At 34.1% G+C, this 24862-nt stretch overlaps 1 protein-coding gene and 1 non-coding gene across 2 annotated transcripts; both read left to right on the top strand.

Annotated features, from left to right (window-relative positions):
* The first annotated feature begins 6485 nt into the window (after positions 1-6485).
* LOC115875763 lies at positions 6486-10655 on the top strand. The gene has a single exon (XM_030891268.1). It carries the CDS (start codon positions 6486-6488, stop codon positions 10653-10655), a length of 4170 nt encoding a protein of 1389 aa, XP_030747128.1.
* Positions 10656-12974: 2319 nt separating this feature from the next.
* Positions 12975-13095, top strand: LOC115876104. Its single transcript, XR_004049096.1, has one exon. It is a non-coding gene; the product is annotated as a U5 spliceosomal RNA (small nuclear RNA).
* Positions 13096-24862: the final 11767 nt, after the last annotated feature.

Genomic DNA, 24862 nt, shown 5'->3' with positions numbered 1-24862 from the left:
GAGTATTTTTAGGTAAAAAAATTGTAAAACCGTGCTCGTCCAACATTGGCCGAAAAAATGGCCCATAATAGTCCAAAAATCAATTTTTTGCAAATATCTGCTAGAATATGCAATTTTCAGATCTTTTTTTTGGAATAAAAAATAAAACTTAGGTAATTATCTACCAGAAATAGTCCTTGTCATTTTTAACTCTACGTAGGTTTTCGAGATATTTCGCCTGGAACATCCCTGAATTTTCTCTCCAAGTCTTAACGCTCCGAAGATTGATTTTATAAGCGTATCATTGACTGATATTGACAGGACAAATTGTTTAATAACTGGGCTAAAATTTAATATTTTTGATGATTCAAAGTTCATTTAAAAGGTAGAATCAACAGCTATAATATTTTGAAACTTGCTTTATTTCCTTCATATTTTATGATAATAAAAAAACCGGGCAAACATTCCCAATAGCTCAAAATTTTTCAGATTTCACAAAGTTTTATTCATACAATCACTTCATTTAAAATGTGATAAAGGAATACTTCAAACTTTCTGAGTTGCTTAAAGAGACTCAAAAAAGAAAAATTGTTATTACTGCTATTAGTGATGGGAAAAGAGAGTCCGGATAGTTCAAATAAATTAGACATAAATTATAAATTTGTCATATAAATATTTCTAAATAAGTTTTATGACCTATATAATGTTAAATAGTATTTAGCAAAAACCTAACAAAAACCTAACAGTATAGTAATTCTTGATTCTTGAATACCTCTATCTAAGGGGGGTTGAACCCAGGGGGGCCTAAGGTTTTTGTTTTTTAAAAAATGAAGAATTTAAAAAACACATTTTTTGAATAAAACGTTTACATGAATTTCTCTACCAATAAATTTTATAGGCTTGGTTATCAAACCGTGTTCCCGTAGATTACTTAAATACCTACAAATTTTCTAAAAAATAAAAATTAACACGTTTTTTGAACACAACAAAATAATATTAACTAAACAAAACTAGAAAACGTAATTTTACTACATCACAAGCAAATAAAAGTTAATAGGTAGCCAAGAGTCATAATTGGGGGGTGCTCAGCAGTACCTAGGGGGGGCCCGGCGTTACGCCAATGTTGATAGTCTCTGTTTTTAGAGTCTTTTATTTAGGTGACAGCGTGACAGATTTTTGTTGTACCTTATACCATATACCTAACCATCATACTTTTTTCCTTGTGGCAGCTTTTATACCGGGTGCGTCTCAAAAGTGGCTCACCCCCATAACTTTTTTATTTTTCCAGAAACGAGATTTGGTATGTTAGTATATGACATAAATTAGGATTGATTGACGTATTTAATTGTTTTTGGTCACTTCCTGTTTCACCGGAAATGACTACAAGAGATTTGATGGTTTGTGTGCAAACCCTATGTGTCGCAGACAGATCGTTTACATTTTTCGTTGCACATGGTTAAACAATCTCTTAAAAATGGATAGCAACGAGAAGTTTTGAGCGGAGTTTATAGAAATTTATCATAATCAACCTTGTTTGTGGGATGTGAAAAGTAAGGAATACCTAAATAAACAAAAAAGAAATGCCAGTTATGATATCCTACTGGAAAAATTAAAAGAAATAAAAGCAGATGCTACAATAGAATTCAAAATGAATGGAAAATAAAACTACTACTTGTTGGTGATTAACATCAAATGGTAGTTTTAGTTAGTGAATAAACGCGGATCCGATCTGTCGTTCCAGCGGTTGTATCAACTTGTCGTACGACATGTAGTACGACGAATCGTATTAATGTGTGGCCCGTTGTAGTTTAAGTTTGTGGACAACAGCGCGTCCGATATGTCGTTCAAACGGTCGACTCAAATTTGTGTTGTACAACCTGCAGTACGATAAATCGTATAATGTGTGGTGTCGTGATCCTGGATTGGACCACCGTCGTCACCAATCTTGTAGTCGCTGCCACCAAATGTTGTAGTTCTCTATTTGACTCGTATCACCACTTGTTGGGAATGTTATTCTTTATTTTTTTTATAATTAAATTCTTACTAAGTTGTTATTACTTTTTATTTTTAAACTTTTAATACAAAATATAAATTTAGCAGTATTACGTCTATGAAAATTTTTATGAATGTCCCCGGTCCCTTCTGTGACCGTGCTTTTATGAGAATGCCCTCTCCGAAAATCCACGGGCGTACCTACTATTTCTTAATAATATTTTCAGGTAGGTTTGCAAAGGGACAAACATGACCATTTCTTAAGTAAATAGAAACCAGACATCGCGTCTGAAAGTAAACGAATTACAAAGGAAAACTAAAAATGATGCAACTATTTATGACTATTTCTTCCAAATTTCATCTTAAGGTAATGGTTCTGTTTATTTGCATCACCCATCTTTCTGAGAAGAATAATAATGTTGATGGTATTTTTCGTACCTTAAATTCTTTAGGCATAGCCGTAGAATAAGGGTAAAAATAATATTTTATACAATTTGTCGAATATACATATACATATAACCATATTAAATGTATGTTCACAACAGTGGGCCGTTCAAGGAAGGAGCATATCAAAAATCTTAGGTACACCGCGATGGGCCTCAAATATGGCCGACTTAAATTCCGGTTTATCAGTGTCGTTCTAATTTTATTTAAAAAATTTAAAACTATGATGTAGGGTAGACATGGGGTAGACTCAATAATTTGTTGTTTTATTTTACGTTGTGAATAAATGTTGGTAGTTATTAAAATTGTTATAAAAATATATAATTCTAATAAAAATAAATAAGTTATAATAATTATTTATTAACACAAACATCCCATACGCTACTGAAGCAGGTAAGTCAAATTAACGTATCTAAATTCTTTGGCATCTAATCTTTGACAAGTAATAAATAAAAGCTAAAATGCCAGAAATAGTTATTAACGTAATAAGGCCGATAAACAACAAATAACGGCCGGGCTGAAGTTTGTGATCCGAGGCGATAGCCGAGGATCATAAGCAGCCAAGGCCGTTATTTGTTATTATCGGCCGTGTTGCGTTCTAGATTTTCGTCATACTGCAGATTTTTTAGAGCAATAAACACTACTATTTAATAACAAATTTTATTGAACAATAACACAAGTAAGGATAAAAAATACATAATGTCTTATACTAAAATTCATTTTTCATGATAATGAACATGGAAATTAAAAGTGCACTTGTTGTTCTTAGAAATCTGTAATCCTTCCCAGGGATTTACAGATTTTATAGAAAGAAGATGATGCTACTGAAGAATGGCAAATATTTGTATCCACCAAAGACACATTATTTTGGAGCTATCATGAAAAAGTTGATTTGTTATTTTCATTCTTTTGGAAACTGATTTTCTATGTAAGTTTCTGCCACTTGAAGACTCCCATCCTCCTAGCTCCTTTAGCGATAGTAAATCACCACCATTTTCGGCGAGCATGGTTGCTGATGATCTACGAAATGAATGCCCTGTATAACGTTCTGGATTCTCCAAGTTCAAAAATTTTGCAATTTTCTGCGGTACGCTCCCGATGGTATGTATACCGACGATTTGCTTAACACACTTGCCTTTCTTGTAACCAATGAAAAATTTTGGATTGTCAAAGTTACGAGGACGCAGGTTGATGTATTTTTGTATAAACCATAGGCATCAAACGGAAGGCCCGTTTTTGGAATAAGAAATTTCCTATCTTTCTTTATTTTAGTATTTCTTAATGAGACAAGAATATTTTTCTCGAATCTTCGAAATCATCAACTGTGAGTGACCAAAGCTCGCTGCGCCTACAAGCTCCAAGAATACCAAGCACCAATACAATTTTTCGAGTAACCAGGTGTAATCATCGGCATCCAGTAGAAAATTATTTATGTCATTCTCCGACAGAACTTTGGCTTTTTTTGGTGAATAACCTTCGTTTTTGCGCCTCAGAAACATGAACAGTTTACCAAATCTATGAACAAATATAATTTAGATGAGTATGATTAAATATCGAAGAATATAATGGCTGTTCGAATACAATTCAAACGCATTTGTTTTTTTTACTATTTTGATGAACACCTAGTATTAGTTTTGTAAATATGTTAAAATTATCCTACTACCTAATGTATACAAAATAGAAAGTTGATCACGAAGGGATGCTTTCACACGCTTCGCTAAATTGACCTGCAAAACACTTAAAATACCACCCTTGACGGCCATGTGTTTTTTTTTGTCTTGTTCGAATGGCAGATCTTAACTTTCTATTTTGTCACGAAGAGACGCCCGTGAACCCTCTCAGGCAGCATCACGCCTATTAATTCAGTCTCTGAATTGTACACTTTTCGCTAATTCTCGCATTACTCTCGCCTCAGTTAGGCAATGTTATTTTCTCTCTCACCTATTTATTGTAGGTATTTTATATATATCAAGTTTACCTTTAAGTTAATGGGAAGCTGCAGTGAATTTGTTTAATTTCAGTTTGATTTACCGTTTTTAAAGTTTTATCATTTGCCAATATACGTATTGTTGTTGACCCTAGTAGTTTTTTTGCGACGTGTACTGGATCCACTTTGATTTTTACACAATTACACATTCGAGAGTAATTTGAATATTACTCTCAATTTTGGATTTGGTGCTCTCAAGCAGTAGTACCGATACAAAAGCTGGTCCTTCGAGCCGGATCTTTAAAAGGTCCTTAAGTGATGGTATATGTTTACAAAAAACTCACAATAGTAGAAGTGCTCCAATAAAAGGGTAATTCAAACAGTGACAGTATTTTGGACATTAAAACAACTACAAGAAGTGATGAGTGTGTGACAGTGTAACTCGACTACAACGCGTGTGTGTGATAGTGTGCTAAAAAGAGATAGGTGTAAGCTGGAAGTATCCCAGGTAAGACAAGTAGTCTTGCAAATTGTCTCAACAGGATTCCATTCTCCACAATCTCTATTATCTCGTCCTCGATAGACTATAAACTTTTTTAGAGACTCTCTCCCGAAGAAAATCATATAAACCATATTATATTGCTCTCTTTCCTCATTTTTTTTATTGTTGTTATTTTCGCACTAGATTTACACTGCTAGCCTCCCATATAAGTTGATATTGTAGTAAGTTACTCAGAATAACTCTTTCTCTACTAGATTAGTAAATTAATTGTTTCTAAATTTATTGTAGGTCATTTTGTCATCTAAATTTTCTAGATATAACGTCACTAACCCACAGGTATTCTAACTATTGTAATAGCGAGCTATCTAAATTGTTTTTTTTATTTATAATAGTTGTCGTGCCTTGGTAAAAAAAAATGGCTGCAAGTTTGGAAGCTTTGGTTAAAGAACGCGGAATTTATAAAGGAAAAATATCGAAAATTATAAATTGGTATAATAAAAACGCAACCACAGAAACCGATTATTTGGAATTTGAAGCTAGGTTAGATTGCTTAACCCAAGCTTTCACGCTGTATGAAGCCGTTAATATGCAAATTATGAAATAGATTCCAACAGCCAAGACAAGGATGACATAGATGATAAGTATTGCTCATGTCGAGCAAAGTTAAGGGGTAAAATTATAACGCTCTCGCCTCAATCGCAAACTCAACAGGCATCAGTACCCGTATCAAATCATCAGGGTCAAAAACCTAACGTTAATCTGCCTCAATTGCATATTCCTCGGTTTAATGGAGACCTCACTAGTTGGAATGCATTCTACCAATTATTTAATACGCTTATCGTTAACAACAATATGCTTTCAAATATAGAAAAGTTAATTTACCTGAAATCATACCTATCAGGAGAGCCTCTACACCTCATTGACACTTTACAATTAACTGACTCAAATTTAAATATTGCCATTGAAACCCTGAAACAACGTTATGATAATCAATTGTCAATAATATTCTCGCACATTAAGAATTTAGTTGACATACCCTCTCTCACTAAGGTAAATGCTCATATTATTAGAGATTTTATCGTAAAAATAAAACAAAATCTCGACTCTCTCAAAACTCAAGGAATCCCAGTAGACCAATGGGATTTAATACTCATTTACATTTTTTCCCAAAAACTAGATTATGGCACGCGGAAGGCGTACATTGCTGAGCGAGGGGCACATATATCAAAGGCTACATCAGGTACCTTTCCAAAACTAGATGACTTACTCAGTTTCCTTGAATCACGCTGCTCTGTTTTGGAAGACCTCTCAGAACCCAAAATATCCCCTCACACTCAAACCGGTCCCCCTCGAGGCCCTGCCCATAGTAGCTTCTATAGGGCTACTCACCTTGCTCAAGGATTCAATGAGCCAGGTGGTAATGGCCAAATTAATTCTCACCACACTCACTCATCCCACGATATCTCAAATAAATTTGGAACCTCTAGGCCCACTAATTGTATTTTTTGTAAATTACCCACTCACAGAATTTACTCTTGTTCACAGTTTATTCAATTGCCCTTGAACCGAAGAAGTGATTTTGTTTATCAGAACAAATTATGTATAAACTGTTTAGGTTCGAAACATCATATTCGTGACTGCATGTCACTCTTGTCTTGCTCAGTATGCAAGAAAAGACACCACTCGTTGCTGCATTCTGCTAGTCACCCCACTCAAAGGTTCAAACAGAACAATTCTCAAAACAATGCTCGTCAGAGTAACCAAGGCATGAACTCTACTTCTCAACCCCCTGAACCTAAGCAGCCATCCCAAACAAACCCCAATGATCTACCCCAGCAAACCACTAATAGTCACCAAACACTCACTGTTTTTACACAAGAAGATAACGAAGTATTGTTGGCAACAGCCCTTGTCAACATCGTTGCCAAAAATGGACATACCATTACTGCCAGAGCCATACTTGATTCTGGCAGCACTATATCCATTATCACTGAACGACTGTTGGAAATGCTCAATCATACCCCGGAAACTCAAAACGTTCAAATTTCAGGAATTGGGGGAAAAATTGAACACACGAGCAAAGTAATTCGACTTACATTATGCTCGTTGATAGGAAATTTCTCTCTCGATGCAAATTGTTGCATCTTAAATAAAATTACTGATGTCAGTCCTCGAGTTCGAGTAAAACAAAGTAACTTGCAGATCCCTCAAGGCATTGAACTTGCTGACCCTAAGTTTGATCAACCTGCTTGTGTAGATATGTTACTTGGTGCTGATATTTATTATAAGATTTTATCAGGTGACCTATTAAAAATTAATGAACACTCCCTCACTTTGGTTGGAACACACTTTGGATATCTCTTGTCTGGCCTAATTCCTCCGGATACTTTCTCAACACAGGCTATATTTGATGTCACCAACAACCGCAGCTGTCTTCTTGCTCGGAATTCAGATCTTGCTCTTGATTCATTGTTGGAAAAATTTTGGAACATGGAGAACTGCCCTCAATCCTCGGAGAAAATTTTATCTCCAGAAAATAACTTTGTGGAAACTAATTTTCGCGAAACTACCGTTATTTTGAATGACGGTTCTTTTCAAGTGAATCTTCCCCTCAAAATTCCTGAAAAATTATTTCCTCTGGGAGAATCATTCTTTCTCGCCAAAAAACGATTCCTTAATTTAGAAAGGCGATTCGAAAAAAATCCAAATTTATTTCAGGAATATAAAAATTTTATTGATGAATATCTCTCTTTAGGACACGCGCAAGTCGTTCCTCTCTCATTAAAAAACATTCACGGCCATAACAAATATTTTCTACCCCACCACTGTGTTATCCGCGAACAAAGCACAAGTACGAAATTGCGAGTAGTGTTTGACGGCTCTATGAAATCGTCATCAGGATTATCATTAAATGATACAATGTACAAAGGATACACAGTTCAACCTGATCTTTATGATATTTTGCTGAGATTCCGAAGCTTCAAATTCGTCCTCACTGCCGACATTGAGAAAATGTACAGACAGGTCCGAGTGAACCCACGTCAGACATACTTGCAAAATATCCTCTGGCGTAGTAATCCCGCTCATGATTTTCAATGTATTGAGCTGCAAACAGTGACTTATGGTACTAACTCCGCTCCATATTTAGCCACTCGTGTTCTAAACGAGCTGGCATTCTTAAATAAGGAAGAATACCCTCTTGCCGCTGACACAATCCTCTCACAGTGCTATGTTGATGATCTTTTGTGTGGTCAAGACACTCTCGATAAGTTAAAAGACCTGTATTTTCAATTGAACGAAATATGCAAAGGCGCGCATTTCAAGCTGCACAAGTGGTGCTCAAATTCGAATTCTCTTTTAAAAATCGTTAATTCTTCTAATGTATCCTCCGACGTACAGGCATATGACATTAAAGTAGAAGGAGTTTCAAACAAAGTTCTAGGTATTTCATGGAATTCAGAAGCTGACGTATTTTCTATATCGCTACCCGATGTTGCAATTTGCACATCAGCCACTAAACGGGATGTTTTATCAAAAATCGCGCAAATGTTCGATCCATTAGGATTAATTGGCCCTATAATAGTTAATGCTAAAATATTCATGCAAGATATTTGGAAGGCAAAGATTGGCTGGGACGAATATTTGAACGATAGTCTTCTCACAATATGGAATTCTTATTTTCAAAATATTACTCAACTCAAGTGTTTAAAAATACCCCGGTATATATTCCACGATAACCAGATATCTTCTGTTGAACTTCATGGATTTTGTGATGCCAGTCGCAAGGCCTTTGGATCTTGTGTCTACCTGAGAACTATTTACCTTGATAATTCTGTATCATGCTACTTAATTACTTCAAAATCTCGAGTAACTCCAATCAAGGAAGTTACAATACCCCGATTAGAACTCTGTGGTGCTCTATTGCTTTCAACTTTGATTAGTCGTGTCAAATCCATATTTAAGGATAGGTATAATTTTCATAGCGTGAATCTTTGGACAGATTCAGAGATTGTTCTAGCATGGCTAAAGGCTGATTCTTCACGATTCAATGTGTTTGTTGCTAACCGAATATCGCAGATCCAATCTCTCACTAATAATTATGTTTGGCGGCACATCCCTGGTGCAGAAAATCCTGCTGACTGCCTCTCTCGTGGTACAACTTCTGAGCAAATAATGAACTCTTCTCTTTGGTGGAATGGACCACAGTTTCTACAAACCTTTGATTTCGACTTAGACTCACTAAATATCAAGGTACCTCCAACTCACGAAGAAGAAAGAAAGGAAAGTACTGTCTTACTCCTCAGGAATGATAATTTCTGGGAAACACTGTTTGACCGATTTTCCAATTATTCCAAATTACGAAGATCTATTGCATTTATATTAAGGTTTATTAATAATAGTCGCGCTAATTCTCAAAAACTCATTGGACCTCTCACTGTTGATGAATTAAGAAACTCTGAACTTTTCATAATAAAAACAATTCAGTCTACGTATTTCTCAAAAGAACTAAACGAGTTAAAAAGTCCAGCTCGGAAGATATCGGACAAACAAATATTAAAATTAAATCCATTTATCGATGGAGAAAATGTAATCAGAGTAGGAGGAAGATTATCACAAGCTCTAGTCCCATATGATCAAAAATTTCCCATTTTATTGCCCTCAAAAAATCGCGTTGTCAAACTACTCTTACTTAAAGAGCATATTAGACTCGGACACGCTGGTCCTCAAACTGTCTTGTCAAATCTTCGCCTCCGATATTGGCCCCTAAATGGATTAAGGGAAATCAAAAAGGAATGCTTGCAATGTATGACATGTTGTAGATTCAAAATAAAAAACCATCAACAGCTGATGGCTGATCTCCCAAAAGACAGAGTCATTCCCTCTCGGCCATTTTCACGCACAGGTGTAGATTTTGGTGGCCCCTTTTTTGTGAAATCGTCGAGTCTTAGACGCTCAAAAACCGAAAAATGCTACATAGCATTATTTGTTTGCATGGTTACCAAGGCTATACATATAGAATTGGTGTCAAGTCTCTCTACAGAAGCATTTTTGGCTTCATTAAAACGATTCATTTCAAGGCGAGGAAATCCACATGTCATTTTTAGTGACAATGGAACAAATTTCTTAGGTGCACGAAACCAACTCAGAGAATTTTACACTCTATTCAAGTCTAAGTCAACCCAAGAACAGATAAATGATTTATTGGTATGCAATGAGATAAACTGGAAGTTTATTCCCCCACATTCTCCCCATTGGGGCGGCTTATGGGAAGCCGGAATCAAAAGTACCAAATATCATTTAAGGCGATTAGCAGGACAGCAGAATTTTACTTTTGAGGAGTTATATACAATACTCACACAAATTGAGGCAATATTAAATTCACGACCTCTTCTCCCCTTATCCTCTGACCCCTCAGATTTTACTTGTTTAACCCCGGGACATTTCTTGATAGGAACTTCGTTGACCTCTTTCCCAGAAAAAGACCTTTCCAATATTTCAGAAAATAGACTTAATCGCTGGCAACGATGTGTAAAAATTCAACAACAGTTTTGGTCCAAATGGTCTAAAGACTACCTCAATCTTCTCCAGAATCGACCAAAATGGCTATACCCCGCACCAAACCTTCAAGTTAACGACATAGTTTTCTTAAAGGAAATTAACACTAAACCTCTAGACTGGCCTCTGGCTAGGGTACTTGAAATTATACCCAGTAAGGACGGAAATGTTAGACTTGTTAAAGTAAAATCTAAAAATGGCATTTTAACAAGAAACGTCACTAAATTATGTCCCCTACCCAAACTCGATAACTAGCCCTAATCATAAAATAATTTTCTTTATAGTATGTTTCCTTTAAATTTTGATTTAAGTTTGTCGCGTACGCTAAATTAGATTGTTTAGATATATTGTAAAAATGCAATTGATGATTCATCATACCTCAGTTACCCTGTTGTTTGCGGTTAAAGGCAGAGCCTTTAAGGCGGGGAGTATGTTCGAATACAATTCAAACGCATTTGTTTTTTACTATTTTGATGAACACCTAGTATTAGTTTTGTAAATATGTTAAAATTATCCTACTACCTAATGTATACAAAATAGAAAGTTGATCACGAAGGGGATGCTTTCACACGCTTCGCTAAATTGACCTGCAAAACACTTAAAATACCACCCTTGACGGCCATGTGTTTTTTTGTCTTGTTCGAATGGCAGATCTTAACTTTCTATTTTGTCACGAAGAGACGCCCGTGAACCCTCTCAGGCAGCATCACGCCTATTAATTCAGTCTCTGAATTGTACACTTTTTCGCTAATTCTCGCAATATTACTCTCGCCTCAGTTAGGCAATGTTATTTCTCTCTCTCACCTATTTATTGTAGGTATTTTATATATCAAGTTTACCTTTAAGTTAATGGGAAGCTGCAGTGAATTTGTTTAATTTCAGTTTGATTTACCGTTTTTAAAGTTTTATCATTTGCCAATATACGTATTGTTGTTGACCCTAGTAGTTTTTTTGCGACGTGTACTGGATCCACTTTGATTTTTACACAATTACACATTCGAGAGTAATTTGAATATTACTCTCAATTTTGGATTTGGTGCTCTCAAGCAGTAGTACCGATACAATGGCTTTTTACCTTGATATGTCGATGTTTTCATATACTCTCAACGCAAGCTTCAGCATGGATATCTTTGTCCACAGTGATGTAGGAGAATACATTTCAGACATTCTTTTAGCATAAGCCAGCAATACCGCTTCATTTACGCTGTTTATACTTCTATCCTGCCGCCACTTCAAAAAATTGTCATATTCCTGCTGATATCTCTCTCTGGTTATAGTCGGAAGTATAATTTTGAGTAGCCGCAGCCGCTTCCTCCTGTATTTCCAACGGAATTTCTCGCGACATCTCGCTATGGTCTATTTTCCCAATTTTTGAAAAGTCCAACTGACAATAAATAGTCATTGTTGCAGGTGACACACGTTACGATTACCTTAGAAACTTAACGGCCGCCGGCCGTTATGATAACGTCCGGCGGACGTTATATGCATCTTTTCCATTCTGATTTTGCTTATGTTATAATAATATAACAATATAGTATGACGAAAATATATAATTTAGTTAATTTAAGTGAATTTCATAAATGATCGGTTTGCTACACGTATGTATATTATATATAGTCACTTACTAGCGAAAAGTTGTTCCATTATTTCACTCAATTTTTGCCGAGATCTACCGCACGCTACACAACCAACTATTTTAGAGTCTTTTCGATAAATCGCGATAGTGTCACTGTTAATTTAAGTTCTGCCACAATTTCCATCTAGATTTACTACCTTTATACAACTATCAGTAGTAGAATAAATAATAAATAACATAAAATAAGCTCCGTAAAGACTGACAAATCCACAAAATTTCAAATCAAATTCAAATGTGTCAAATGAATCGTCAAACAGAACTGTCAAGGATCCCCACCCTAGAGTGCTTTTATGGTGCTTTTTCCGCCCACCATGCATGAATACATGGATAGCATTATGCTCCTTCCTTAGTCTTCTTATTCAAAGATTTTTAATATATTTGATTTTTCATTTAATCTGTCTACATTACTGTCACACGTTAAAATTCAAACCACGCAGTTTCGATGGCCAGATCGGTATATGCAATGGTTTTTATCAAAGACATGTTGAGTAAATAAAAAATTATCTAAAAAATGATCTGCATGTCTTACTAATTTATTGTATTCTTATTTTATTTTGCTGTTTGAATCCATCAACGCAACGTCGAGAAGTAGATTCCTGCAATCTTGTTATAATTATTGATCTTTCATTCTGTCACATTTCTTAAGTTTTATCTATAGCGTTACTTTATACTGATTAGACGCTACGATAGCATCCAAATACGTTTAAATTAAACGTATTTGATAGCATCCCTCGGCTTTCAATGAAATAATTTACCCCAGGTAAAGAAAAAAAGGTCTCTGTATTTGCCTTTAGGGACCCTTTTGGAAAGGGTATGTTTTGTGCCCTTTGGCCCTTAATGTAAACTTAGTATATTTCCGATAGATGTCGCTAAAGAGAATATCTCACCCTAACTTAAATATTTATCTTATTGACACTGTGAAAACTGAACTGCTCTAGTCACTCTGGACTCCCATCAGAGCGAATAAATCTTTCGCCTTTTACTAAAGATTTCCGTGGTGGGGGTCAACTCAAATGAGTCTATAACATAATTTTTTTGAAGCTCTGTCATAACAGGGCCTTTAACCTAATCCAAAAATAATGTCTTTAGTCTTTCCTACCACCTACCACATGACTAAATGACTACCACTCCGCCACCATGGTACAAAGAATACAAGGTATGATCGATAGCGGCTCCAATTTCGTTCAGTTCGCGCATACCACCTGTGACGTCACTAGGAAAATAATGAATAAATAAAAAATAAAGAAAGTTGACAGGAGATCTGCATTTTTTGGGGTTATGGTTAAGAATTGTTTATTTTTAAGACTTTTTAGTTCGTTTAATTTAATAATTACTAAAACCAGCAGTTCCAAAAATATATTTAAAAATAATTATCTATTAACATGGATTTGGACGATAATAATAGGTAAGAATACTAAATTTATTTCTATATTCGGTATAAAATTGTTTATTAGGTTTTTAGTTTGCGATGTTTATGGTAAATAATTTTCATGTTCATTGCCTCTGAATTCACATGAGGACAGAGATGAGGATATCTATGGAAAAGTAACCACAAGAGGAATTGTTACATCATTTAAAAAATGTTGGGAAGTTGAAGTTTCCCATCGAAAAGTAGAAAATGCCAATGCAGATGAATGTATTGTAATTGTGATAGAAGTAATTCCAAGGGTGAAGTCTATTATAATTAGTGACCTGTGCTTCTTTTTATATGTAGATGTTTCAGGTTTTGAGAATAAATCGGTTGAACGAAACCCAAAATTTAGAGGAAGTATTTGCATACCCAGAATATGACCATCAAGGATTATATAGCTCAAATTTCCTTTAATGGTAGGCAATTATTCAATGCAAATTAACTTTTTAAGTGACTGAAATATTAAATAGTTTACAATATGGTATATCACTAAAAATATATTACTTTTAGGTACAATTAGTGCCCGATACATTTCAAAAAGTAGATATTATTTTATATTAAATGAGGTATTGTACCAACAATCGATTTATATTAATACCGCAGATTAAAAAATAACAGAATAAATAGTTCTTTCTTTTATACTACAAAAATAAACTATAGAATACAACAGTATTTAAAAAAAAAAGTTATGTCCCGCCGAGATTCGAACTCCGGTCTCTCGCTTCCTAGCCCAACTCCTTACGCACTGCTCCACAGTAACTTGCTTAGCGATAATTCAATGACCGTATATAAACAAAAAAACAGGTTTATAACAATACCTTGACGATTTGAACTGGCGCGCGGAGCGTGCTGACCAATAGCGCCTGTTATCACCTGTGACGTAGCGACCAACCTGCGCAATATCATACCTTGTATTCTTTGTACCATGCTCCACCACTATAATTATCTCTAAGATCCAGCCAAGACCTCTGATCTATGTAATAATATGGTTTCAAAAAAAATATATGACTTGTGCTGAGGAGTGAATAGTTAATGATATTTGAAAAAAATGTAAATTGTTGGTGACAACTGTGGCAAGTTTGATTTGATTCTCTTAAAAATTAACCAAGGTATGTATTGAAATTATTTAAATGCTTATTGATTAAGAGTCCGTTTCACTAGTCCGAAGAAGTAGCAAAATAAGCGTTCGGCATTTACGTTTTATGTAAAACTGGCTAGGTATTTTTACACAAATGAAGAAGGAATTTAAAGATAAAGGATTATTCTATATGCCTATTGTAGCAGATTTTTAGACAACTTCTTTATTTTTAAGATTTTGATGGTCTAACCTCAACAAAATATTCCTTATGTTTGGACTAAATTTTCTCGAAAATAAAGACATAATTTAAAATTCCGTTACAACACGGAAATAGATTGAAGCTTTGTGATTACAGTGATAGAATTTATATGGTTTTGTAACAAACTGCTCGCTATTTTATGGCAAATACTGAAGCTCTGCAAACCTTAATCAAGATTTAATCTAAAAAAAAAGCTCGTGTGTCTTAAACACGACAGGATCGGGCTAAGCCTTAGGCAGCTTTCTGAAATATACTTAATATAATGTATATTTCCTTCGGCCACAAACCTCCTTTACCAAGGCTTTACCCGCCCCCTGAGAGCGACCCGAACAGTATAGCGTAATAGACTTACTAATAAAATACTAAATGCTCACATGATTCCATGTGAAAATGCTCAGGACTCTCAAGACACATGGTTTTGAATAAAAAAATGTTTTAGGAAAATTTCCTCACAAAATTAGTGTGTTTTAAACTAGAGGTGAAAAAAATTCTTTTATTAACCCTGTATAATAAACTAAATACTTACTAAAATTTATAAATAACTGACTTTACGAATTAAAGTCGACATATTCTAAAATTTTTGATTTTCTTGGGATTTAGGTTCGGGAAACACTCTGATTAAGTTTTCATTTGGGTTTTCATTATCTTTATTTGGTTTTTAAAGAAAAAACAAACGTTTCGGCTAACATTATAGCCTTCATCAGTGTTGTGTCATATCAAAAAAATAGTGTCGAACATAATCCAAAAACTTACAGACAAAATACTAACACCACACACTACATAATGTTTACTATAATTAATAAACTAATATAAACTTGTCAAAAGATGACACACATACATATTTTTTAAAATTATTATTCTTAACAATAAAACTATCAACAATGACTATGGCTGAAATCGTACTGATACTTTCAGTACGATTTCATAAAATAAAAATTACTAAAAACCATGAAAACTTAATCAGTTTTTCCCGAACTTAAATGCCAAGAAAATCAAAAATTTCAGAATATTTAGAAACAAGGTTCAAGAGTATCAAACTTTCCAAGAAGTCGATATATTTATATAGAGTTTGCTAAAAAAATCATGAAAATAGGGCTAAAAATATAACACTTTAAAAATTTGACGAAGACCTTTCTTTTTGTTGCGTTTTTTTTGCACCTGAGTGTAGTTCACAATATTTGTGAGAAAACTTGGGGCTTTTCACTCTGTGTTACAAGAGTTATAAAAGCTTGGAAAGACGTAAAAAAAGTACCACTACAACGAAACTGTTTAATCACACACACGCTCGGGCTCCTTATAAAATCGGCCACTAATTTATAGAGTGGAATTTTAATGGCTCGCGTCCGTAATAGCGAGAAAGAGCAATAGACGATCCGATAGTACTGCGGTACCGCCATAACGCCTCGCCAAACCGCCATTTTAATAAGGTGCTTTAATTTTGATTTACTTTACTGCCATTCGACATATCGCTAACTATCTGATAGAGCCGTGTGCCTATGCGCATCCCCAGAGCGATAAAGACTATAGAGAAACATGTCGTCAACTTTCCTAAAAACTTTATTTCCTTGGGCAATTCCCCTTGAAACTGGTACTATAGAGGTAGAAGAAGTGAGGGCAATCTGGACTGACTAAGGGTCTTGAATTTGTAAGGGTACTGACTTATTGAAACTATGCATATCAACTTTCAGCTTGTATACCGAGTGGTGTATTAGCGTTGTGTAAAATTTGGAAAATAAGTTCGTTATAGTAATGCTTTTATTTATTCACTATTCTAATAAAGAATATGCTTTCCTTCGGAAACTCTCTATTTATTTTTCTAGTAATGCTATAACACTCTATTTGAAAGTCGATTAGAGAAAATAGTATTCATTGGCAAGCGATGTAAATATTTGTGATCAGGTAAAATTGTGATGTAAAGGTGCGTTTTCACCAAGCGCGCATAATGTTTGCAAATGTTCGCGAATTATGAGCAATATTTGCAAACACGGTTATTTGTTCGGTGGAGATCTTATTTAGAATGTTTGCAAACGTTCGCGAACGGTCGCAAACCGATTGGCGATGTTCCGGCCGATGTCGGTACATCAAAGGGATTTGCTGTTTGTGCGCGTTTTGTGGAAACAGGTTTAAACGAAACTTTTTTTAAAACAGGCACCATTTGAATTTGAACGTGTTATTTTGTGTCGATAAAAAATAAAAATGGAGTGGGATAATGAAAAGTGCTTGAAATTGATTGATTTATATAGATTAAAATCCCAAATATGGAAATCAACCCATAATTTATACCACAACAAATTTAAAAAAAAACATGACGCATGGTGTGATATAGCAGAAAAAATGGAAACTACAGTGGACATTGTGAAAGCTAAATAATCTCTCGAATAATTCTTGATATAAGTGACTTCGAAACTCTAAAGAGATACATAAGGCAGTTGTATGAATCTCCGGTGGCTAAAAACCGAAGTGTTATAGCAATCTCAGTTCCACAGGAATACAGTCTCTGTAATTTGTATCTTTTTTACATATTTTGGGACCGATTAACAATATTAAGTATTGAAAGTCTTCTTGTGACATTCTAGAGAAATTCCTAAATAGGCCACTTCTATCATCTGTTGTTATATCACGAATCAGTTGTACTGAGTTTCTCGTTTTCAAGAAGTATGACGTCCAAAACCTATCTTTTCTTTTCTTTTTTTTTTCATAGTTTCCTTTTTCTTTCAAAACACACATTATAATAAAAGCAGCGGCATTTACAATAGCTGTTTTTCGCGGAGTCATTTTGTGCAAATATTCCGGATCGTTGACAAATGTTCACAAACTCACTGTTATTTCGCGAATTCTTGTCCGGTTCAAAAAGAGAAAAATAGAAACGAACCAACATTTGCAAACGTTTTCAAACATTCACAAACAGTTGCGAATGTTTGTTTGTCAATGTTTTTTGGTGGAAACGCACCTTAAGAGGAGGCTTAGCTTGCCGGCGCGGCGGTTGAGCAGTAGACGGGTCGGTCGGCTGTAGTGTTGTGTTTTGTCACAGAGCTGACATTTGGGGGTTGCGAGTCTTTTGACTATAAAAGTTGCAAGTCGATTGTAAGGCAACGGGTCGTTTGACCATTGAGAAGAAAACCTCTTGTGACGTCTTGCCTTCGAGGTTGGTCTTGAGAGATTGAGGTCTCCCTTGTCCTCTCGATTGACACGATGCGGCGTTGGGGTAGTGAGGTTTAATTAGCCTATTCGATTGGGATGCGAATCTGTTTAGCAGCAGATTTGCGTCCGGGGGAAGCCCCTATACTATTTCAGATGACACTAGCTAGTTGTTGAAGATTATTAACCAATAGATCCGAATAATATTTCAATTAGATGGAAGATATGGAATGGGATATATCGAATAGAATGTCAGTGATGTCAGTGGCTAGGGGGCGGAGTGCTCCCGGGTGAGTTTTACTATTTAACTATCAATTTTATCCAGATCAGTAAACGTTTGTTTTGTTATTTTCATGTACAATGTGAGAGTGCTTGAATGACCAACTAAATGGATATTTGAGGTGAATTTGCATTGTGAGACCTGGTTGAGTAAGCCCCAGAAATAAGCGATTTTACAGTTGGAAACATAGGAAATCCCATGCGAATTTTGAACTATCCAAATATCCCCTGTCTAAATGTTTACTCCCCACAGTAAAGTAGTAAATAGTTTTTTAAAGGTCTGTGTATGCTGAATACACATGCCAAATTTGAACAATTTTGGACAAGCCAATTTTAAGTAATTAAAAAAAACTGCATCTTTTTTGAATTTAAAGCTTAACAGGTAATAATGGAAAACCATGTCAATTTTTTCTCTTATCTGTGCATGCCAACGTACCTTAAGTTGTCATCTTATAATTTTGTTAATGTTAAATTGTATTTTCCGAACGTTATAGGCTTTTGTCTATTCTGAACAAGTTTTCAGAACGTAGACAGCACAACAAATTGATTTAACATTAATAGTCCAAGAGCCAAAACGATTTTTTTTATTCAAAATCGATTGCATTTTAGTGTCAAAAATGCAAAGGTACAGTCAGTAGTTCCAGTTCCGGGACACTTGGCGCTGAGAAGCGCGCAAAGGTGTAGTTTTAATTAACACCTCCAAACTGTTTTCTGAAGGCTGAAAATCTGTAGATAACATTCGAATGCAATGTTAAACAAAAATGTAACAGTCAGACAGAGCCAGATGGGGACACAAAGCGTCAACGCTAACTCAAACGCGCTGTCAAAAAAATGTTGTCACTCAAACTGATTTATGAAGGCTGAACTTTTGCAAGGTAATAGTGAAAACAATATACACTCACCGGCAAAAAAAACCGGCCACTAAAAATAGTCCCGCAATTTCGGAGTTGGATTTCTCGCGAACCACTCACTAGATTTTAATGATTTTCTTTTAAATTGAAAATTAATTCCTTCTTAACGGATGCTACGTCAGAAATTTTTATTCCGAATTTATTTTGAGCATATACAGGGTACAACAATAAGACGAAGTTTTTTGCCCGAACTTTGTAACACCTTGTAGGGTGCAGCGGCTGTAGTAGCTATTGCTAAATCAAATCACACTGTAGCCTCGTCTTTTGTGAGCATTTTGTTTTTTTAATCACGGCATTATCTCTGTTTGTATTGGAGATACGCTGCTTTAAAACGAACGTCTCGGAAAAATGCTTCGCAGGCAAAACCGCGATTCATCCTTGAAATGGACATTAGTCCATTGCTCAATATTCCAATTCACATGTAAACGCACAAACTGAAGACGTGCTCGACGATGGCTTGGAAGTAGGTGGGGTCCTGTGGCAGGCCTCCTCGCAGACAAGCTGTTTTCTTTTAGTCTTCGTTGGATTGTTCTCTCACTGACTGGAGTTCTACGCACGGCTTGTAGCAGATGTTGATTCTGAAACGTTGCAATTCTACGATTTCGTAAAGTATTCAGGACAATAAAGCGATCGTCAGTTGCATTTGTCTTCCGTTTTCTTCCGGAACCCACTCGCTTGGTGAAATTTCCCGTGTGCATATACCGATTCCAGGCATCCTGGACTGTTGTTCGAGGCATACCCATCAGGATATCGGACATATAAAGATGATTTCGGCCATCCTCAATTAAAGCCACAATACGAGCAACATCCGTCACAGATAAGCATTTTTCCGAGACGTTCGTTTTAAAGCAGCGTATTTCCAATACAAACAGAGATAATGTGGTGATTAAAAAAAAATAAAATGCTCATAAAAGATGAGGCTACAATGTGATTTGATTTAGCAAAAGCTACTACAGCTGCTGCACCCTACAGAGTGTTACAAAGTTCGGGCAAAAAACTTCGTCTTATAGTTGTGCCCTGTTGCTCAAAATAAATTCGGAATAAAAAATTCTGACGTAGCATCCGTTAAGAAGGAATTAATAATTTTCAATTTTAAAAAAAATAATCAAAATCTAATGAGTGGTTGGAGAGAAATCCAACTTTGAAATTGGGACTAGTTTTTAGTGGCCGGCTTTTTTGGCGGTGAGTTTATTATAATTAAATGAGGCGTTTTTGAGGATTTTTTGAGCCGTGTTCGAAACTATTTTCATCACTCTGAGTACATATGGGTATATGGGTACGAGTTAAGTACTGAAACCAGAAAATAATTCGCGCTTGTTCAAGTAGAATAGAATAAATCTTTTGGTTGTTTTGTAATTTGCTAGTCATACGGGTAGCTCTTTATTATAACAATAGATCTTTACCGTGTCCCGTGTCATCTATCTTAGGTTAAAATCGAAATCTATCATTATTTTTTCCACAAACCCTTTTTGTAAACATATAATTTTAGTCTTATCATTCGACGTATAGAATGTTCAGTCATCGTTCAACGTCACGTCATATTTTGTCCAACTCTCTCAATCACTTGCCAACCAGATGTAAGAGATTGGTGAGATCATTATGGCATTTCGTAAATTACTGCCTATTCTTTTTAGTAACTGGCTTTGTCATTTGATTTGGGGTTATAAGTTTATTGACGGGCATCGGGTTAATGTTAAAATTAAAATTTCATTGTTGCTGTAAAATGAAATTAAACATATTTTTATTGCAAAAATGCCTCAAACATATAACCAGAATGGACAAGGGCTCATTGCTAAGTTTATAAATTATTTTTCTCGAGAAAAAATAACGCCGTGGACGTGGACGCCGTATATGAAGTTGTCCGTGGACGCCGTATATGAAGTGAGTACAATGCAAAGGTGTAATGGATGTAATATCCCTATGTAAAATACAAATTGATAGCGTTTTAAAATAATATAGAGAGTTGCTGATACTTTAGAAATAGGAATTTCTAAGTAGTACTTATAGATTTTTACAAATTGTAAGTTTTGGGTTCGTTGAAGGACTATTAGAGCTACAATTTGCAAATATTTTTACAAGATACAGAGTGTCCCAAATAAGTAAAAAATATTATAGTTGTATTTTTTTTAAATAGAACACCCTGTATATTATTATATTTTTAGATTCTACGATTAAAATAAAGGTAAATTTGATTAAAGTTTATCACACTTAAACCTTACCGTTTTTTAAATAATTTTAATTTTATGAAATTGCAGTTAAAATTTTAAGACTTCATTTCTGCAAGGGTATTGAAGTTTTTAATACTAAATAATTACTGAAGTTTATTTATTGATCAGATATTGTGTTGCAATTATAAACAAAATGCTACCTTCTACAGGGTGTCTAAAATTTATATTAAATAATTACTAGCTTTAAACGGCAATAACTTGTTTAATTTGGAACACCCTGTATATTTTACGAGAATCAGATGGACAATTTAATTGTCTATCAAATTTTATTATACCATTTTTTACCTATCTCTTCAAGTTTTCGTAGAAGTAACATTATAATTTAGACCTCATTTATCACTATACCCATGGAATACTGATATTTTAGATTATTTTTAAAAATGTAACAAATTTTCAAAAAGTACTAGATATTAATATTGTCAATATAATTCGCTTATTTCATTAAAAAAATAAGGAAAACTGTTTAAATATTGTTAAATAGGACCAATTAATATGATCCCAGTATTTAAACTACATTAATTGACTGTTTACGTTGATTAATAATAATTGCTCCAAATACTAAAAAACTGAATTTTGTATGTGTATTAGACAGTGTGGTGAAAAGTAACATCTTATTAATTTTATTTAATTTTTAACGAATGCTTATTTATAACAACACACACGTTCATTTCCATAACTTATTATTGTATTGATTTCTTAGTCAAATTCACATTTATTTAGAATAATTTATTATTATTAATTTATTTATTAAGTATGTAATTAAGTAATTGTTAGGCGGAGTATGTTAATAATTAGTAATAATTGGTATACTCTTTTACAAAGATTTAAATAGTTTTCTTTTTATAAACAAATGGGCTTGCAATATTATTATTTTTACAACCTGTATATTTTGTACATATGTTGCTTTAAAAAAATCTAAAATGTCAATATTCCATGGGTATAGTGATAAATGTGGTCTAAATAATAAGAAAATGCATTTTCTACGAATACTTGAAGAAATATGTAAAAAATGGTATAATACTGGTAAAAAATGGTATATAATATATAGGGTGTTCCATTTAAATTAAACAAGTTATTGCCGTTGAAAGCTAGTAATTATTTAATATAATTTTTTGAACACTCTGTATAAGGTAGTATAAGTTTTATTATTGCAACATAATATATGATCAATAAATAATCTTCAGTAAGTATTTAGTATTAAAATATATACCCTTGCCTTATTTTTTTACTGCAATTTTACAAAAATGAAAATATTTCAAAAACGGTAATGTTTAAGTGTGATAAACCTTAATCAAATTCACTTTATTTCAGTCGTAGAATCTAAAAATAGAATAATATAAAGGGTGTTCCATTAAAAAAAAACAACAATATTTTTTATTTATTGGGGACACTCTGTATCTTGTAATTTTTTTTAAATTATAGCTCTGATAGTCCTTCAACGAACCCAAAACTTACAATACTCCGTGTCGTATGTGGTGAACAACCCTGTATTATTGTTGCAAATCCCGCATTTCTTCATAGGCTTTTTACAAGTATAATGTACTACGGACATCTTATCAATTTCAAATCCCTACCTAATATTAATAAAATAGCATATAAACTGCAACAAAACCCCGCCGTATCCCAATTATTATTGTGTTTTTTCTCTCTAAAAATTAAATACTAATTTTTATTTCTAGAAAAACGAGATATAAAACAATGATTCCACCAAAGACATTATAAAGATAGACCGAACATCTCATTCATAAATACTAGTTGGTAGTGTATCAAACATTCCAATGTGTCAAACAAGGACAGAAGAGACAGAGAAATCTAAAATTTCCGACCCCGGCAACTAGGCGCATTTGGATTGTTCTAATGGCCAGTGGCGTATCGTTTTTTGGAACGAATTTAATTAGTAAAGTAAAAGTAAAGTAATTAGTAAAATTTTTACTCCATATTAATATACTACATAACACTTTCAGATGACTTTTGTTATAAGGTCTAATATAATAATATAATTAATATCCCAGATATACTTGTGTTGAAACGTTAGTAGTTTTCGAAAATCGCTCCAACGTCGATTTTCAATTTAAACTTTCAGCACAGTTTAAAGAATATAAATATTTTCAGTTACTTCTATATAAACTTTCAGTTACTTGAATATTTAAAGGTGACTCAAGATGCCGAAACAGTTCTATATTAGATTTAAATGGTTGGTAACTTTTCTTTCATTTTTTAGAATATGGAGGCAATGGTAAAGCACATTTTAGACATTTTTGTAAACATAGGTGGCCGGAACATATTTTCAAAATATAGTTATAGATTTGACATTAAATTTCCATTTCAGAAATACCTAGGGTTGCCACCTGTCCTTTTTTGAAAAGGACAGTCCTTTTTTGGAATAACTTGTCCTTTTGACTTTTTTTGACTTAAAAAGTCATTTTTGTTTACGTATTTTCTCTGAGAAAATTACCTACAGCAAACAGAAATATTCTTTTCGTCTAAATTTAATTAGAGATGTTAACTTATAAATAATTTTTTCTTGTTTAGAATAGGCAACATTATTTAGAATTTCCCGTTTAATCTCAAATGATAGTTTAGGTTTTAGTTTTACCTTTTTTGATCTTAAAAAGAACTTCAAAATTAGTAATTAGTAACGATTTAGTTAGTTCGCAATCGATAGCTTACACCTCCACCTCCCCCCCCCACTCATCCTGTTGTTTCATAGTACAATGTCCTTTTTCTACTTTGCACAACGGTGGCAACTTTAGAAATACCCTCTCTTAAAGCCCTCCCAAAATTCTAAATTCAAATAATTTTTAAAATTGTTTACTGTAAACAACATAAAATTAAACAATTACTTCCTGTGAAGTACTGTGTAATAGTTGTTTAATCTTATATTATTAATAACTTCCTATACCTAAAATCAATATTTAATGAGAAAATTGTGTTTTTTTGAAAATATAAGACAAGATTTGACTTTCGTCCGCGACGGACCGTCCGTCGTGTTTTTTCAAGATAGCCGTCGGACGAACTCCGTCGGACGGAGCATACGCGCCCATGTGAAATTGTTCATATAAACTCATGGTACTTGCTCGAAGTTGCGGACGCTCCGCTCCATCTGAAAGCGCTGTAAAGCAATAAAATGTAAAAAAGGTCGGGTAAACACCTGTATTTATTTGTTGAGCAAAATTCCTTTAGAATATCGTATACCATAATGATCAAAATATGACGCAATTTTAAGAGATCAAAAAAATGTCACTTTCTGGCTTATAATAAAGCTTCAAATGCAACGTTTATATTCAAATTTGTTATGATCTACAACAGTTAGTAATTGAGACGAATTATAATTCAACTACCGGCACTACGTTCTTGATTTAATAGATCAAAATTCAACAAATATACCTAATTAGAAATTATTGTGAGAGGCTCCCTTGTGGGACGCCTATGTACAATTACGGCGGAAAAAACAATACCTACCTGTGAAAAGACAAATTCGGGTAATTTGAGCATATTTTTTCACACACTTGACACTGTCGT

Source organism: Sitophilus oryzae, unplaced genomic scaffold (assembly GCF_002938485.1).
Source record: "Sitophilus oryzae breed Bouriz unplaced genomic scaffold, Soryzae_2.0 scaffold_1396_pilon_pilon, whole genome shotgun sequence".
Taxonomy (NCBI): Eukaryota; Metazoa; Arthropoda; class Insecta; order Coleoptera; family Curculionidae; genus Sitophilus; species Sitophilus oryzae.
This window is presented reverse-complemented; position numbering and strand designations above follow the sequence as displayed.

What these genes read in the sequence shown, in the direction of transcription:
- LOC115875763 (XM_030891268.1), top strand. Translation starts at nt 6,486, where the DNA reads ATGTCACTCTTGTCTTGCTCAGTATGCAAGAAAAGACACCACTCGTTG.